The 16,368-nt window shown below is 46.4% G+C and overlaps 1 protein-coding gene across 1 annotated transcript in view; it reads left to right on the top strand.

Annotated features, from left to right (window-relative positions):
* The first annotated feature begins 3,310 nt into the window (after positions 1-3,310).
* osbp2b (oxysterol binding protein 2b) overlaps positions 3,311-16,368 on the top strand; it is a 121,338-nt gene continuing 108,280 nt past the window's right edge. The window contains exon 1 of the mRNA XM_033972984.2: positions 3,311-3,497. Coding sequence (XP_033828875.2) covers positions 3,337-3,497 — 161 coding nt within the window. The 5' untranslated portion in view covers positions 3,311-3,336. The remainder of the gene's footprint in view (positions 3,498-16,368) is intronic.

Here is a 16,368-nt window from a genome sequence, read left to right as displayed (position 1 = left end):
TAAATACACCTCACTTATAAATTGTCTGAGTAAAACTACATATAAATCTGTCTCATAATAGAGCTCAAGATCAAAGGGCAAAAACTGTCCAGATGTGTCTAATGTTCATAGAAATGTATTAGCCAAAACAGTTCAAGTAAACAAAAGATTTGTGAACTCTTATTGTTAAGTGCTAATAGTTTTAGCATTTCAGATCTTAAAATCTGAATTAGTTTAACATTTGGCTAACTGAAAATGAGCTGCGTGATGACACAATCCTGATCTCTATTAGGGTGAAAACACTTTCACCATAGATGTGTAGCTGTTTTTACTTTGATCCTATTGTTTATTACCTGATTTTACCTGTGTCAATCTGTGTGTAGGTTCTTGCGTCCTCTGCTTGGAACCATGACATTTTTTAAATCACAAATCTAGGGTGGATAACTATGAATTGTTTTCCATACATTAAAGAGGCTGTACCTGATTTTCTTCCCATATAGTTGAGAGGAACTTGTTTTGCCCCTGTACAGATATATAAATTAGCATTTTATCTACAGAGAACCAGGAACTGCACTGTTAACATGCTAGTTGCGGTTAGCTTCTTCGTGATGACAGAACTGGTCTCTGAAAGTTCTGTAAAGCACTTTTAAACTCATCGTGGGAAATTAGGATGCTCAGAATATGCATTCTGCAGTTATATGGAATATGCAGGTAAGGGAGGAATAACTTTGTTATCAAAATGTGAAAAACAGAACTAGTTTCAAACATTTTGCAGTGGTCCAGTCAAAATCAGGTGCAGTGCCTTTAAACTATAACAGGTGACATAAAAGTAGTTCAAACACTAATGCAGAATGCACATAAAGGCATTTGAAGTAGTACATGCAAATGTAAGTATTTACTGAGGGCACTGTTGATCTAATCCCCAGTCTGCATGACATTTTATATCAACTACTTTTTTTTTTTTTTTTTTTTCCATTTTCATGTAACATGATTTAGTTTTTTGTTATTTTTTCAGTGTTTTCAGCCATGCCTACTTTGCTCAAAATCTTTGCACATTCTTTAAAGGTGCTATATTATGCAAAATTGACTCTGGTAGGCTTTAAGCCATGTTAACTCCTCAAAAACATATCTGGAGTTGTGTTTTGTTTCATTCACACATGCTAATGAGTCATTTTTTATTATTAGTCTGTTAGACTACATCTCTAAAACTCATAATGCTCTGTTTCACCTTGTGATGTCATGAAGCAGTAGTTAACAGTTACCTTTTAGCAGAGATTGGCAATTTCAGGGCTGAAATTATCCAAATGATTCTATTGAAAGGTGTATGGAGTTTAAAAACACAGTGGAGCACTTCCTGCATTACCACATGACATCACAGGGTGGAACAAAGTGTTTTCAGTCTAAGAAGACAACTCAGCCTAAATATGAAGGGTTTGTGTGTTAAACACGTGAATGAAATAAAACACAATGTTTTGATGAGGAAGCAACATTATAACGTCATCAGAAAACAGCGTAATATGGGCCCTTTAACTAAAACTGGCTATATCCACCTTTACCTGGCAATGTACGGAATTTAGGGCATTATTACGTATACAATACATAGCTGATATAAATCCATAACTGTACATGATCAGTGTTAATGCTGTGCCTGCAGTGTCTCCCGTGACGGATGTAGCAGATCCACTCGTAGCATAGCATAAGTCCACGGTACGTCTGTCTTTCTAATGAAAAAGGGCTACTCTTTTGTACCACTAATGTACGCTTGAGTTTCACTGTGGTAGTATTGTGACTCTCTTATTTTTAGACACGTGATGAATTATTAAATGCATTTGAAAATACCACAGCACTTTTCTATCCTGTGTCGTATTGCATGCATGCTTATGGTAATTTCACCCTCTAGTGGTCAAACGAGTGTATTCAGAGGTGCTGACTTGGAAACTGTGACTCAAGTCAGGCCCCAGTCTCTATTTTGAGGACTTGATAAAATGTAAAAAATACATCGCTCTCTCTCTCTCGCTCTCTATCTATCTATCTATCTATCTATCTATCTATCTATCTATCTATCTATCTATCTATCTATCTATCTATCTATCTATCTATCTATCTATCTATATATATATATATATATATATATATATATATATATGTCTATCAGTCTCATAGACAGAATGATAAGCTCCTGGCTGCTGCCTACCTCATACTCATTCATCATGAGTGTGAACCGAACTTACGTTGGGGAACCAGTGCACCTCGATGAGAAATGAGCAACTGGAACAAAACAGAAATCGACTTGATGTGACCATGGACAGCAACACTCAGAGCCTTGTACCACAAGCAGCGACATTCTGGTGCCAGAAACCACAGAGGGCAACACTCAGGGCCTACTGACATGGACAGCAACACTCAGGGACCACAACCATGGACAGCGGCACTCTGGGGCCAGGGCCACGAAGAGCAGCACTTAGGTCCCAGTACCACGGACAGCAACAGTCAGGGGCCACTACCATGGAAAGCGGTACTGTGGGGCCAGTGCCACGGACAGCGACACTATAGGGTCAGTGCCATGGACAACAGCACTCAGGGATCATTGCCACGAATAGCAACACTTAGGGGCCAGTGCCACGGAGAGCAACATTCAAGGTCCAGGAACACAGACAGCGGCATTCGGGGGCCAGTGCCACAGACAGCAGCACTAAAATGTGAAATGAACTCAAATTAGATTAAACTGTTTGGAATGACCACTTACCCATAACTGAGCAGGGCCTTCCTGAAACATGTGCTATCAACAAGTTTAAATTTAAGTTAGGCTTCCTACTTTTTCCTTCTACCAGGGTCTGACACTGGTTTTATTGTTGTAATGTAATATCTGGCCCGCAGGCGGCAGCAGTAGCCTACACACTGCTGAGGTTGATCATGTCTTTGGGCGCGGATGTGGCGAACGGCCCACCTGAGCTGACTGTCAAACGGACCGCATGTACGGTGTTTAGACAGAGCCCAGTCACATGCTGCTCTGGAACTGCACTCCTGTGACATCGCGGCTTCCCCTCCGCAGCAGCCTTCACAGCGACCCTCACAACGGCCCTCACAGCGGCGCGCCTGGTCATCACCTCCGAGGACGCCACGGTCATGCCTTGGGACGTGTGACTGTTGTTCCCCGGGCCGGTCTCATGAGTGAATGCGGCTCGGTTTTCAGACAGGCCCTGTGCTCCTCCGCAGTCTGCCGCTGAAGCCGAGCGCGGGCTGCATGCAGTATCTTGTCCTCCCGGAGTTGACCCTTCTCCGCGGTGCTCGTGTGTAGCGCTGACCGCCTCGTCCCTTCTCCCAGGGACAGTGGTGCTCTCCAGCGGCCGTGAGAGGATGAGTGAGCAGTGGAAGGGCTCTGCATCCTCAGCCGCGGCCCCAGCGCCTGGCCCCGGCTCGGACACGTACAAAGGCTGGCTCTTTAAATGGACCAACTACCTAAAAGGATACCAGCGGAGATGGTTCGTGCTCAGCAACGGACTGCTCTCCTATTACAGGTAAATGCCCCGACAAGCAGCTAACCCACGGCTAACACAGCTAACCCGAGACAGGAGGGTCTGAGCAACTGCCTCTCCATCCACATCTCGCAGGTCCAACCCCGGTTCAGCCTTAGTTCTACACTGGTTTGGTCTGGTCTGGTTTAGGGTAGACCTGTCCTGTACTAGTTCTGGTTTATTATTATTTTGGTTTCAGAAGTGGTCCTGCTTCAGTTCTGGTAGGACTGAGACTGGACCATGAGGGCAACCTCATGGTCCAGTCTCGGTTTAGCTTTGGTTCAGTGCTGGAGGCTCTCATAGATAATTAGCCAAAGTAACTACAATTCACATGTCTTATTATGGCAGAAGAGAGACAAAGACTAATGAACAAGTATGTGGCCATAAAGCAGATCATGTATTTGGATGGAAAGAGATGCATTTTGTATTGGTGCCACTAGCCTACTGTGTGGAACTATCAGGCTTATATACTATATATGCTCTCTATATGCTATGCTATATTATCAGACAGATATTGGACACTTTTGCTTTGTTTTTACAGGGATATATCATGGATTATTTATTTTCTTCTCCCAGTTAGAACATGGACAATCAGAAAGTATTTTGGGTTTTCCAACTTTTCAACTTTTGTTTTGGGTTTTTATTATTATGTAAGCCTTGTTTTGTCCAAATGTCAACATTATCATGATGACTGTTATTTTTCTACTTGACATATAAAATAACCCTCATTAGAAGCCTGTCATGTGCAGTCTTCACTCTTTCATTAATAATTTGATCCTGTTTGACCCTTACACATGTTGAGATAGGACACTGTGAGGCTGGCTGAGCTAGTGCCTATGACAGGTTGAATTACTCATTTGACTAAAACATAGTTAAGATCTTTATATTTTACAAAAAAACAAACAAACAAACAAACAAAACAAATATCCCCCAGTTTTTTTTTTTAACATTTAAAATGTTATTTCCTAGTTGGCAATCACATCACATGAGGGAATTCCATAGCTGTTACCTAGTTGAACACTAAGCCAAAACTCCTCTCATACACAGAAATTATTTATTTTGTAAAACTATCATTTATATGTACAGCAGGTATTACCCCACCAAATTAAGTCAATATAGAGAATAGAGAATGATCAGAACTTGTCATACACATTAAGTCATGTCTCCTGGGTGAAAGAAGACACCCAGCGGAGGAGTGTCACCCTGTCCCTACCTCTGTGTGGGTGCTGCTGGGTACTGCTGGGTGAGCTCTGGACTGCACACAGGAGAGTCAGGTTTCCACAGGTGTGACTAAGTAGTGAACCAGATCTGGTCCCTGGCAGTGATGTGCATTCAGGTGAGGCAGGGGAAGTAGAGCCTCACTTGTCAATTTTGGAAAAAAAAAACATAATTATAAAATATAATATGTTAATATATGTCATCTGGTATGTATTATAAACCCCTTTTCTGTTTGAATCCAATATGGAACAATATTTTTCCAATTAAAAATATCCGAATTTTTACAGGTCCTGTAACACTCGTTCAAACACAGGGACGAAGGGCGCCGTGAGGCAGCACCTTGCTGTGCTGCTCGGTGCACAGTATACAGTGGGTTGCAAAAGTATTCATTACCCTGGAACTTTTTCACATATTAACATGTCACAACCACAAATTTAAAATGTTTTCTTAGCATTTTATGTGAATGAGCAACACAAAATGGAACACAGGTTTGAAGTGGAAGGAAATATTTTACAAGATTTCCAAATTTAAAAAAAATAAAAAATCTTAAAAGTGCAGCGTGCAAAAGTATTCAGCCCCCTTTTTTTGAATGCAACCAATTGCTTTTAGAAGTTGCGTGATGATTTTGGAAAGATTGAATGTTGACCTAATGAATAAAAAGAGTCCACATTTGTGTAATCTTGTCTCAGTATAAATGCAGCTGTGAAGGCCACAGACGTTTAAGAGAGTATGGGGAAGCAAACCACAAAATTAAGTCAAAGGAGCACACCAAACAAGTCAGAAAAAATGTCGTGAAGTTTAATGCGGGGCTTGGATCTAAAAAGATTTCCCAAGCATTGAACATCTCAAGGAGCACTGTTCAATCCATCATCTGGAAATGGAAAGAGCACAACTGCAAACCTACCCAAACATAGCTGTTCATCAGAAATTACAGAACGAACAAGAAGAGCACTCATTAGAGATGCAGCCAGGAGGCCCATGGTGACTCTAGAAGAGCTGCAGAGATCCACAGCTCAGGTGGGGGAATATGTTCACAGGACAACTATTAGTCATGCACTACACAAATCTGGTCTTTATGGAAGAGTGGCAAGAAGAAAGCCATCCTTGTAAACCATCCATAAGAAGTCTCATTTACAGTTAGCTAGTAGGCATTTGGAGGACACAGCAAACATGTGGCAGCAGGTGTTCTGGTCTCATGAGACCAAAATCAATCTTTTTGGCCTAAAAGCAAAACACTATGCGTGAAGGAAAACTAACACTGCACATCACTCTGAACACACCATCCCCACAGTCAAACATGGTAGTGGCAGCATCATGCTGTTCCAGCTGAAGAAGAGCACATGCTGTCGTGGTGCTTTTCTTCAGCTGGAACAGGGAAACTGGTCAGAGTTGATGGGAAGATGGATGGAGCTAAATACAGGGCAATCTTGGAAGAAAACCTGTTGGACTCTGCAGAAGATTTAAGACCGGGACGGAGGTTCACCATTTTTATTTATTTTTTATTTGGAAATTATGTATAATTTTCATTCGACTTCACACTTGTACCATTTTGTGTTACTTATCCACATAAAATGCAAATTAAAAAATATTTAAATTTGTGGTTGTGAAATCTGAAAAAGTTCCAGGGAGATGAATACTTTTGCAAGCCACTGTAACTCCTCACAAACTGTGCTGGTAAGCAATGCAAATAATGTGTCGCTGTCCCTTTGTATATAACAAATAAAACACTCTGACAATATGCTCTGCATTTCCATATTCTGGATAATGTTTGAAATGTATTTCTGAAATGTGTTTAGTCGCGCAGATTAATCATAAAACAGAAGTAAAAGTTCTCATTCGGTGAGGCAAACAATATGCCTGACTCATGGCAGAGGGCGTGCCTGAGCCTGTGGACTGTTGCGCTTTGTTCTTCATTCTTGAACTCTTTTATATATATATATATAAAATAGTTCTTGTTCTTCATTCTTGAACTCTTATTATATATATATATATATATATATATATATATATATATATATATATATATATATATATATATATATATATATATATATATATATATATATATATATATATATATAATCTTATCGAAATGGAACATACATACATCTCCAAGCTAAAATGATCTGCAAATCTGGATTTTCAATTAAAGCAAGAGGTTATAACTAAAGGAAGACCTACATCGGAGTTGAAAGGCTTGCTTCAGACTATTGGAAAGAACGTTATCTGTTCTTTTCAAATGGAGTGGTACACTTGAAAAAAATGGCTGTGTGGATGTCCTGCGAGAAACTGCCTTTTCTATTGTAGCATGTAGTACTAAGGACTGAAGCGGCTTGTGAAGTTTTTGGGTTTTGACGATGTGAGTGCAGACAGACTTAGCCCCTGCAATAGCCGAGTATGTTATGAGTGTGTTGCAGAAATATACCTGTGTTGAAAAGCTTGTAGCTCAGACATACGATGGGGCTTCTGTTATCCCTGGCAATGATTTCCATTGAGTCAGAGACACTTTTAAAACTGAAGGAAAACAAGGAGGACTGCTACAAAAAAAGCCATAGATATTTTTGTTCAGAAGGATCGTTGCATGGATTTTGTGTACAAGTAAAGGTAAGACCATAAACTTTTATTATGGCTTGAAATTGGCTCAATTGAAATAAATGTTGACCTTAAATAAAATATGCGTCACATGTTTGTGTAAAGTATAGCATAACTCATTATTTGTTGTCAATCAAATTATCTTTAAGGTTCTCTTTTGGGTTCATTCACATTTGTAAATCAGACTCTCAGTCAGTGCCTCACTAGCCATAAACCTCACCGCACGTCACTGGTCCCTGGGATAGGTCATCAGTAGGGCAGTGGGATACGTTACTAACAGGTAAAAATAAGGCTAATTAAAGGTGCACTATGTAATCTTTCTGATGGAGAGTAATAGTCCACCACCTGTTCATTGAGATGTAACAGGAAGACAGTGGTATTTTATTTCAATTCAATTCAATATTTGTTTCATTCATTAAAACAAAACAAATCAATGCAACATATGTGCATACAGTATTAGAGCTTTTGTACAATTATGATGAATGAAAGGGCACAGAAAGAAGCAAAAGCTTATAATATCTGCCCTTTATCAACTCTGACTCTTATTCACTTCCAGTTTATTGCACTGTTACATTATACAAAGTCAAACATAGATGTACAGCTACTTAACAAAAAAAAAACAAACAAACCACAAAATCATCCTGTCACATAGCAGTTATATACTTTCTTAATAATGATAATTTCAAGCTTTTCTTAAACATATAAATGGACTTGGATTCTTTAATATTACTTTCAAGACTGTTCCAAAGACTGACTCCCTTGCTTGAAATACATCTTTCCTTTGGTTTTGTTCTAAATTGATATCTACTTTCTCTCTTTAGAAATCTATTTAGCAACTTCTCTGGTAATACTTTTTGATGAGCTTTGTACATGGTTTTGAGAATGCTATATTTCACCAATTCGTTAAATTTCAACGTTACTAATTGAATAAAAATTTGATTTGTATGTGCTCTATAACCACTTCCATTGATAATTCTACTAGCATGCTTCTGTAAAAGAAAAACTGGTTCAATGTAGGTTTTACAAGCACTTCCCCACACTTCAGTGCAATATGTCAAATATGGAACAATCAATGTGTTATACAATAAGAACAATGCATCTTTGTTGAGAGACTCTTTCACCTTGTGTAATACAGCAATGGTTTGTGATACTTTTGATCTTACTTGTTCTATGTGGGATTTCCACGTCAGCTGTTCATCAATCATAACTCCTAAAAAACGAAATGTACTTGTTCTTTCTATCTCTAATCCTTGTGTGAATAATCTTACCTCTGAATCTTTCTTTTTACAACTAAAGACCATAAATTTAGTTTTACTAATGTTTATAGATAGTTTATTAGCATTGAACCATTTTAATATTTTTTGAAACTCATCTTCTTGTCGTAACGGTGCGGATAGGACCAAAGGATGCAGACCAGAGCAGTTTTAACAGTGTTTATTTACAGCGGTGAAAATGCAGTCTTTAAACAGGTCACAAGAGCAGGTACAGGAACCGGGGAGCGGGAGACGGGTCAGGCGGGTGCGGTGCAGGTAGAGGCGGGCAGGACAGGACCAGAACGGGGATAGAAGCAGGTGCGGTACCAGGGCGGGCGGAGCAGACGAAGACCAGAGCGGGGAGCGGGCGACAAACCAGAGACCAGGACCGGACAGGAGACGAGACGAGCAGGAGACGAGACGAGCAGGAGACGAGACGAGCAGGAGACGAGACGAGCCGGAGACGAGACGAGCAGGAGGCGATACCGGGACTGGAACGTGACGGCAGGAGCTGGGCGAGTGGAGGCAGGAATCTGGAGGGTGCATAAATCCAAATGAGCATTTGCAGGAGAGTACCAAATAACAAAGCTTAGCTAGAAACATTCACGTTTACACGCGGACGGTCTGGCACCGAGTGTAGACTGCCAAGCCTTCTTGTACTCAGCAGCAGGTGGTGGTGATTAGGCTGATGCACCCCAGGTGTGCACGGGAGGAGTCAGGCACTCCACCCAGCTCCAGACACACAGGTAGGGGAGGGGGAGAGAGCACGGGAGGACAGGGAAACTGACATCATGACAGTACCCCCCCCCTAAGGTCCACCTCCTGGTGGACCCCCAGGCTTGTCAGGATGAGCGCGGTGGAAGTCTCTCACCATGTCGGGGTCCAGAATGCGTGCCCTGGGCACCCAGGATCGCTCCTCCGGACCGTAACCCTCCCAATCGACGAGGTACTGGAGGCCCCTACCACGGCGACGAACGTCAATCAGGCGGCGGACGGTGAACGCCGGGTGGCCGTCAATGACTCGGGCGGGCGGTGGGGGATCGGCCGGAGGGCACAGGTCGCTGGTCCGGACTGGTTTAACCTGGGAGACGTGAAAGGTCGGATGAATCCGGAGAGACGGGGGTAACTGGAGGCGCACCGCCGATGGATTTATGATCCTCATGATCTTAAACGGTCCCAGGAATCGGGGGGACAGCTTACGGGAGTCCGTCTTCAGCGGGACCGTCTTGGCGGAGAGCCAAACCATCTGGCCAGGTTGGTATACGGGCGCCGGGACACGGTGGCGATCGGCCGTCGCCTTAGTGCGCGCTCCAGCCCGAAGAAGGGCCGCCCTGGCCTTCTTCCAGATCCGGCGACAGCGCTGGAGATGGCGCTGAACAGACGGGACGGCGAGGTCCCTCTCCTCCGTGGGAAAGAGAGGGGGTTGATATCCCAGCGATGCCTCGAAGGGGGACATACCAGTGGCGGAACTCACGAGGGAGTTGTGAGCATACTCTATCCAGGGCAGGTGAGTACTCCAGGTCGCGGGGTTGGCGGAGGCTGTGCACCGTAGGGCCGACTCCAGGTCTTGGTTGGCCCGCTCCGTTTGCCCATTAGATTGTGGATGGAACCCGGACGTGAGGCTAACCGTGGCCCCCAAACCGTCGCAGAAAGACCGCCATACCTGAGAGGTGAATTGGGTCCCTCTGTCGGACACGATGTCCACCGGGATGCCGTGGAGTCGGAAGACATGACTGGTCAGCTGGTCGGCAGTTTCTTTGGCTGTGGGGAGCTTAGGCAGGGCAACGAAATGGGCGGCCTTGGAGAAGCGGTCCACAATGGTGAGAACCACCGTGTTCCCCTGGGAAGGGGGAAGGCCCGTCACGAAGTCCAAGGCGATGTGGGACCAAGGGCGACGAGGAACTGGGAGAGGATGCAAGAGACCAGAAGGGGGTGAGTGGGAGGCCTTGGCCCGAGCACATACCTGGCAGGCGGCGACATAAGCCCGGGTGTCTGTGTCCATCGTGGGCCACCAGAAGCGTCTCCTGAGGAGGGAGAGAGAGCGACCGGCACCAGGATGGCAGGCGAAACGGGAGGCATGGACCCACTGGAGCACCTGAGACCGGACAGAATCGGGAACAAACAGTTTACCTGGAGGGCCGTTACCTGGGTCGGGGTTGTTGGTCTGGGCCTCTCGGACGGTGTCCTCGATATCCCAATGGACCGCGGCCACCACACACGAGGAGGGAATAATTGTTTCTGCGGTGACCGGGCTATCCTCCAGGGCGAACTGGCGGGAGAGGGCATCGGGTTTGACGTTCCGAGATCCGGGGCGGTAGGTGAGGAGAAAGTTGAAGCGGCTGAAGAAGAGGGACCAACGAGCTTGACGGGGATTGAGGCGCCTGGCGGACTGGATGTACTCCAAGTTTTTATGGTCGGTCCAGACGATGAATGGTTGCTCCGCCCCTTCGAGCCAGTGGCGCCACTCCTCCAAGGCCAGCTTTACGGCAAGGAGCTCCCGATCCCCCACGTCATAATTGACCTCGGCCGAGGACAATCGCCGGGAAAAGAAGGCGCAGGGACAGAGGCGGTTGTGGGGGTCGAACCTCTGCGAAAGCACGGCCCCCACTCCCGAGTCGGAGGCGTCGACCTCCACGATGAATTGCCGTGAAGGGTCGGGCTGGTGCAGGATGGGAGCGGAGGTAAATAGTCTCTTAAGCTTCTCGAAGGCTGTCTGCGCCTCAGGAGACCAGGCAAACTGCAAAGCAGGAGAGGTGAGTTTAGTTAAGGGCGAGATAACCCTACTAAAATCCCGGATGAAACGTCTATAAAAATTGGCAAAGCCGATAAATCTCTGGAGCTGTCTCCGGCTGGTAGGAACGGGCCACTCAGTGACAGCCTGGATCTTTTCAGGGTCAGCTCTTACTTGGCCCCGCCCCACAATGAAGCCCAAAAAGCTGACCTCCTCTGCGTGAAACTCGCATTTCTCAGCTTTCACGAACAGTTTATTCTCGAGGAGGCGCTGGAGAACCTGGCGAACGTGCTGATGATGCTCCTGGGGGGACCGCGAGAAAATCAAGATGTCATCCAAGTAAACAAAGACGAATCGGTTAAGGAAATCACGGAGCACATCGTTGATGAGGGCTTGGAATACGGCAGGGGCGTTGGTGAGACCGAAGGGCATAACCAAGTATTCGAAATGTCCCAGGGGTGTCTTGAAGGCCGTCTTCCATTCGTCTCCCTCCCTGATGCGCACCAGGTGGTACGCATTCCGCAAATCCAACTTGGAGAAGATGGTCGCACCGTGGAGGGGCGTAAATGCCGAGTCCAGTAAGGGAAGCGGGTATTTATTCTTTACAGTTATATTGTTCAGACCCCGGTAATCAATGCAAGGCCGCAGGGATTTGTCCTTCTTAGCCACAAAGAAGAACCCCGCTCCCACGGGTGAAGTGGACGGGCGGATGATTCCGGCAGCCAGGGACCCACGGATATAGTCCTCCATTGACTCGCGTTCAGGTTTAGACAGGTTATATAGCCTGCTAGATGGTAGTGGGGCACCCGGCAGGAGGTCAATGGCGCAGTCATATGGGCGGTGGGGCGGTAAAGAGAGGGCCTTGCTCTTGCTAAAAACCTCCCCCAGGTCGTGATATTCAGCAGGCACCGAGGACAGATTGGGGGTGTCTGGGGACGGATCAGCGACAGGAACGGACCTCCCGGCCGGAGGGAGGGCGGACCGAAGGCACTTGGCGTGGCAATCGGGACTCCAGCCCGAAACTCCGCCCCTGGCCCAATCGAAAACAGGGTTGTGGGCGCGTAGCCAGGGGTAACCAAGGACCAGAGGAGAAGCGGAGGAGGACAGGACATGAAACTGACGGTTCTCTTGGTGGTTGCCGGACAGAATCACGGTGACAGGTTCTGTGATGTGAGTGATGTGCCCCAGAAAACGTCCATTGAGCCCCTGGGCATTTAAGGGGCGTTCGAGGGGCTCCAGGTAGACCCCGAGCTGCTCCGCGACTTGGGCATCAATAAAGTCCCTCTCAGCCCCGGAGTCGATAAGGGCGGAAACGCATAAGGTCTCTGTGCGAACGCACAGGGTGGCGCTGAGCCGCAGTCTATTAGAAGAGTCCAGGATGTGTTGCTCGCCCACCAGTACTCCCAGTGCTACTGGTGGGCCCCCCCTTTTGGCCGAACTGGGCAAGTGACCACATAATGTCCGCGCTCACCGCAGTAGAGGCAAGCCCCGGCCAGACGACGCCTCCGTTGACGCTCCTCGGCCGACACAAGGGTCCTGTCGAGTTGCATGGGCTCATCCGGCGGGGGCGGGGCAGCGCGTGGCTCCGGCGGGACCGGTGACCGGCGTCTCTCTCGGCGACGAGCCCGTAGGCGGTTGTCTATACGGTGAGTGAGGGAGATGAGGGTCCGCAGGTCGGGGGGTTCGTCCCGGGAAACCAATTCATCTTTCAAAGTCTCGTTCAGGCCCCGCACAAACACAGCCCGCAGCGCGCTGTCCGTCCAGTCCAGCTCCGCCGCATGTGTCCAGAATTCAATGGAATAATCCGCTACCGTCCTGGAGCCCTGGCTGAGAGTCAATAACCGGGAGGCAGCATTGTCCTGGTAGTGCGGGTGGTCAAACACCAGCTTAAACGTGGACACAAATTCATTAAAATCCAGGCTATCCACAGACGTCTTCATTAGGCGCGCCTCTGCCCACTGGAGAGCTCTGCCCCGGAGTAATCCACATATATATCGGATCTTGGTGGCCCCCGAGCTGAAACGAGAAGGGCATTGCTGGAACATGAACTCGCACTGGAACAGGAATCCGCGACAGAGGTGAGGTTGTCCAGCATACGGCTCCGGATCCGTGCCTCTCGGCTCCGGGAGGCGTGGCGGCGCTCCGGCTGCAGCAGGCGGGGTGACGAGGAGCGCGGCCACCTGGTGGTTAAGCTGTGCCACCTGCTGGGACAATGTCTGATTTAGCTCCAATAGAGTTCGAATGGATTGTTCATGCTGACCCAGCACCGCCTCGGGGTGAGAGTGCGTGAGGCGGCGCGTCTGGTCCGGATCTGAGCCTGCTTGGTCCATAGTGGCCAGACCGTTCTGTCGTAACGGTGCGGATAGGACCAAAGGATGCAGACCAGAGCAGTTTTAACAGTGTTTATTTACAGCGGTGAAAATGCAGTCTTTAAACAGGTCACAAGAGCAGGTACAGGAACCGGGGAGCGGGAGACGGGTCAGGCGGGTGCGGTGCAGGTAGAGGCGGGCAGGACAGGACCAGAACGGGGATAGAAGCAGGTGCGGTACCAGGGCGGGCGGAGCAGACGAAGACCAGAGCGGGGAGCGGGCGACAAACCAGAGACCAGGACCGGACAGGAGACGAGACGAGCAGGAGACGAGACGAGCAGGAGACGAGACGAGCAGGAGACGAGACGAGCCGGAGACGAGACGAGCAGGAGGCGATACCGGGACTGGAACGTGACGGCAGGAGCTGGGCGAGTGGAGGCAGGAATCTGGAGGGTGCATAAATCCAAATGAGCATTTGCAGGAGAGTACCAAATAACAAAGCTTAGCTAGAAACATTCACGTTTACACGCGGACGGTCTGGCACCGAGTGTAGACTGCCAAGCCTTCTTGTACTCAGCAGCAGGTGGTGGTGATTAGGCTGATGCACCCCAGGTGTGCACGGGAGGAGTCAGGCACTCCACCCAGCTCCAGACACACAGGTAGGGGAGGGGGAGAGAGCACGGGAGGACAGGGAAACTGACATCATGACACTTCTACATTTTTTATAACCTCATTTATGTTTTTTCCTGAGTAAAATAATGTGGTATCATCAGCAAACAAGATACAATTTAGTAATTTTGATACAGACATAATATCATTCACATAAAGGAGAAAAAGTACTGGCCCCAAGACCGAACCTTGGGGTACCCCACATGTTACTTGACAGTATTCTGTTTATGTTATTTCCATGGGGTATTAACACATAATATATTTAGATCACCATGTGATTTTCACTTTTTATTGTTTTGAAAATGCGATATTCACTGAACATATTAACACGTTTTGTAAGCTTCACTTTCGTTTTTGGCGCTCTGAGTGACTCTTCCCTTTGCTCCTTGTGTTAAGTCACTCCCCCCATAGAGCGCTATCACAACACAATCAGTATGCATCCCACTAATGAAACTACTGCAGGTCACATCAGATTTGCGTGCTTCTTTAAAACTAAGTTAACATAAGACAAAACTGATCCAAATGTGTTATGTAACTGTTATTGAGTGATAACTCAAGCAATTACAGAACAGCTTTGTAAATAAATATGAGACTTTTGAGCCAACTAGGACCAGTAAATAGTCTCATTACATCATTTTTTGTCTAACCAGGATACTGGCTGAGCTGAAATGATATTTGGAAGCCAATACCTGATCCAGCAGATTTCTCTGGATTGGCAGTGATATCCGATATCAGTGTCGGATCAACTGAATGCAACTGAATTAACACATGATCTCCATGAGGACAAGCTCATGGTGGACTTCCCCCAGAAAAGTTACTTAATGCAAATTTTTTGAAAATGTTATTCTTGTAACTGGTGGTAATAGAATGGAAGATTGTAGAAGATTTTGTAAGATTGTGATGACATGGTGAGAAATATACTACATAAACAGCACTGCAGCAAATGATCTATGTCCCCACATGGCACATTCTTTCTACTTGTGTGTGGCAGTATGTTTAAAGCGTATATGTCAGGTTTTTATGTTTTTCTAATGATGACTTGGTTAGGTGGGACAGTACCTGTGGTTAGTATATATTTTTCATGAGTTAAGAAGTAGCGGTGAGTTCTGAAACAGCATCTCTCTACCAATACAGACCCATCTCTAACCTCACATTTCTCTCCAAACTCGCCATACAACTCAAATCTCACTTCACAACCAATAACCTGTTTGAATGCTTACAGTCTGGTTTCTGCTCCTAGCACAGCACTGAGACAACCTTCCTCTGACTTTGACTCTGGCAACCTCAACACCCTCCCTCAGAGCAGTCCACATCAACGACTTCAAGTCCCCTTCTGCTCCATTCACTCAAGGTGTTCCCCAAGGTTCAGTTCTCCCCTCCTCTTCATACACCCTGCTCCTCTGTCATATAATCCGCCGCAATGGCCTCCAGTTCCACTGTTTTGCAGACGACATCCAACTCTACTTGTCCACCAAATAAATAGACCCGGCTACACGCTCCACCCTTACCACCTACATCTCAAAAATAATCCTGGCTCCAATCAAACTTCGTCCAAATCAACTGTGACAGAATGTAAATAATTATCATTGGTCCTATGACACTCACCAAAACCCACAACAACCTTACCCTCTCCATCAGCAACTCCTTGGTCCCCTCCTCCTCTCCCACCTACACAATTGTGGCATCATCTTTTATCTTCTGAAACCTTCAAACACACCTTTGTCACCTCCCGCTTTGACTATTGCAGTAGTCTGCTTCAGTTTACCTTCCAAACTCCTCAATAGACTTCAGCTACACCTCCTCCTCACCTGTATCTCTTCCCGTGAACACATCACTCCTGTCATTAGAGATAGTGAGTGGCACCCCATCCCCCAGCACATCCAATTTAAGCTCCACAGCATTGTGTGCCCTCCAACCTCTGACACAGGGGAACAGGGCCTTCTCCGCTCTGTAACTCCCTGCCTAAACACATCAAAGACTCATCCACAGTCACCATCTTCAAAACAGCCCTGAAAACTCATCTCTTCAAAGGTGCCTTCAAATAATTGCATCTCCTTTTTTTATCTGCTTCTTTCATTTGTGTTTTAGCTTGAACAGTACGC

The sequence above is a fragment of the Periophthalmus magnuspinnatus genome, chromosome 9 (assembly GCF_009829125.3).
Source record: "Periophthalmus magnuspinnatus isolate fPerMag1 chromosome 9, fPerMag1.2.pri, whole genome shotgun sequence".
NCBI lineage: Eukaryota > Metazoa > Chordata > Actinopteri > Gobiiformes > Gobiidae > Periophthalmus > Periophthalmus magnuspinnatus.
The sequence above is the reverse complement of the archived record's forward strand: the minus strand, read 5'-3'. Positions and strand labels throughout refer to the sequence as shown.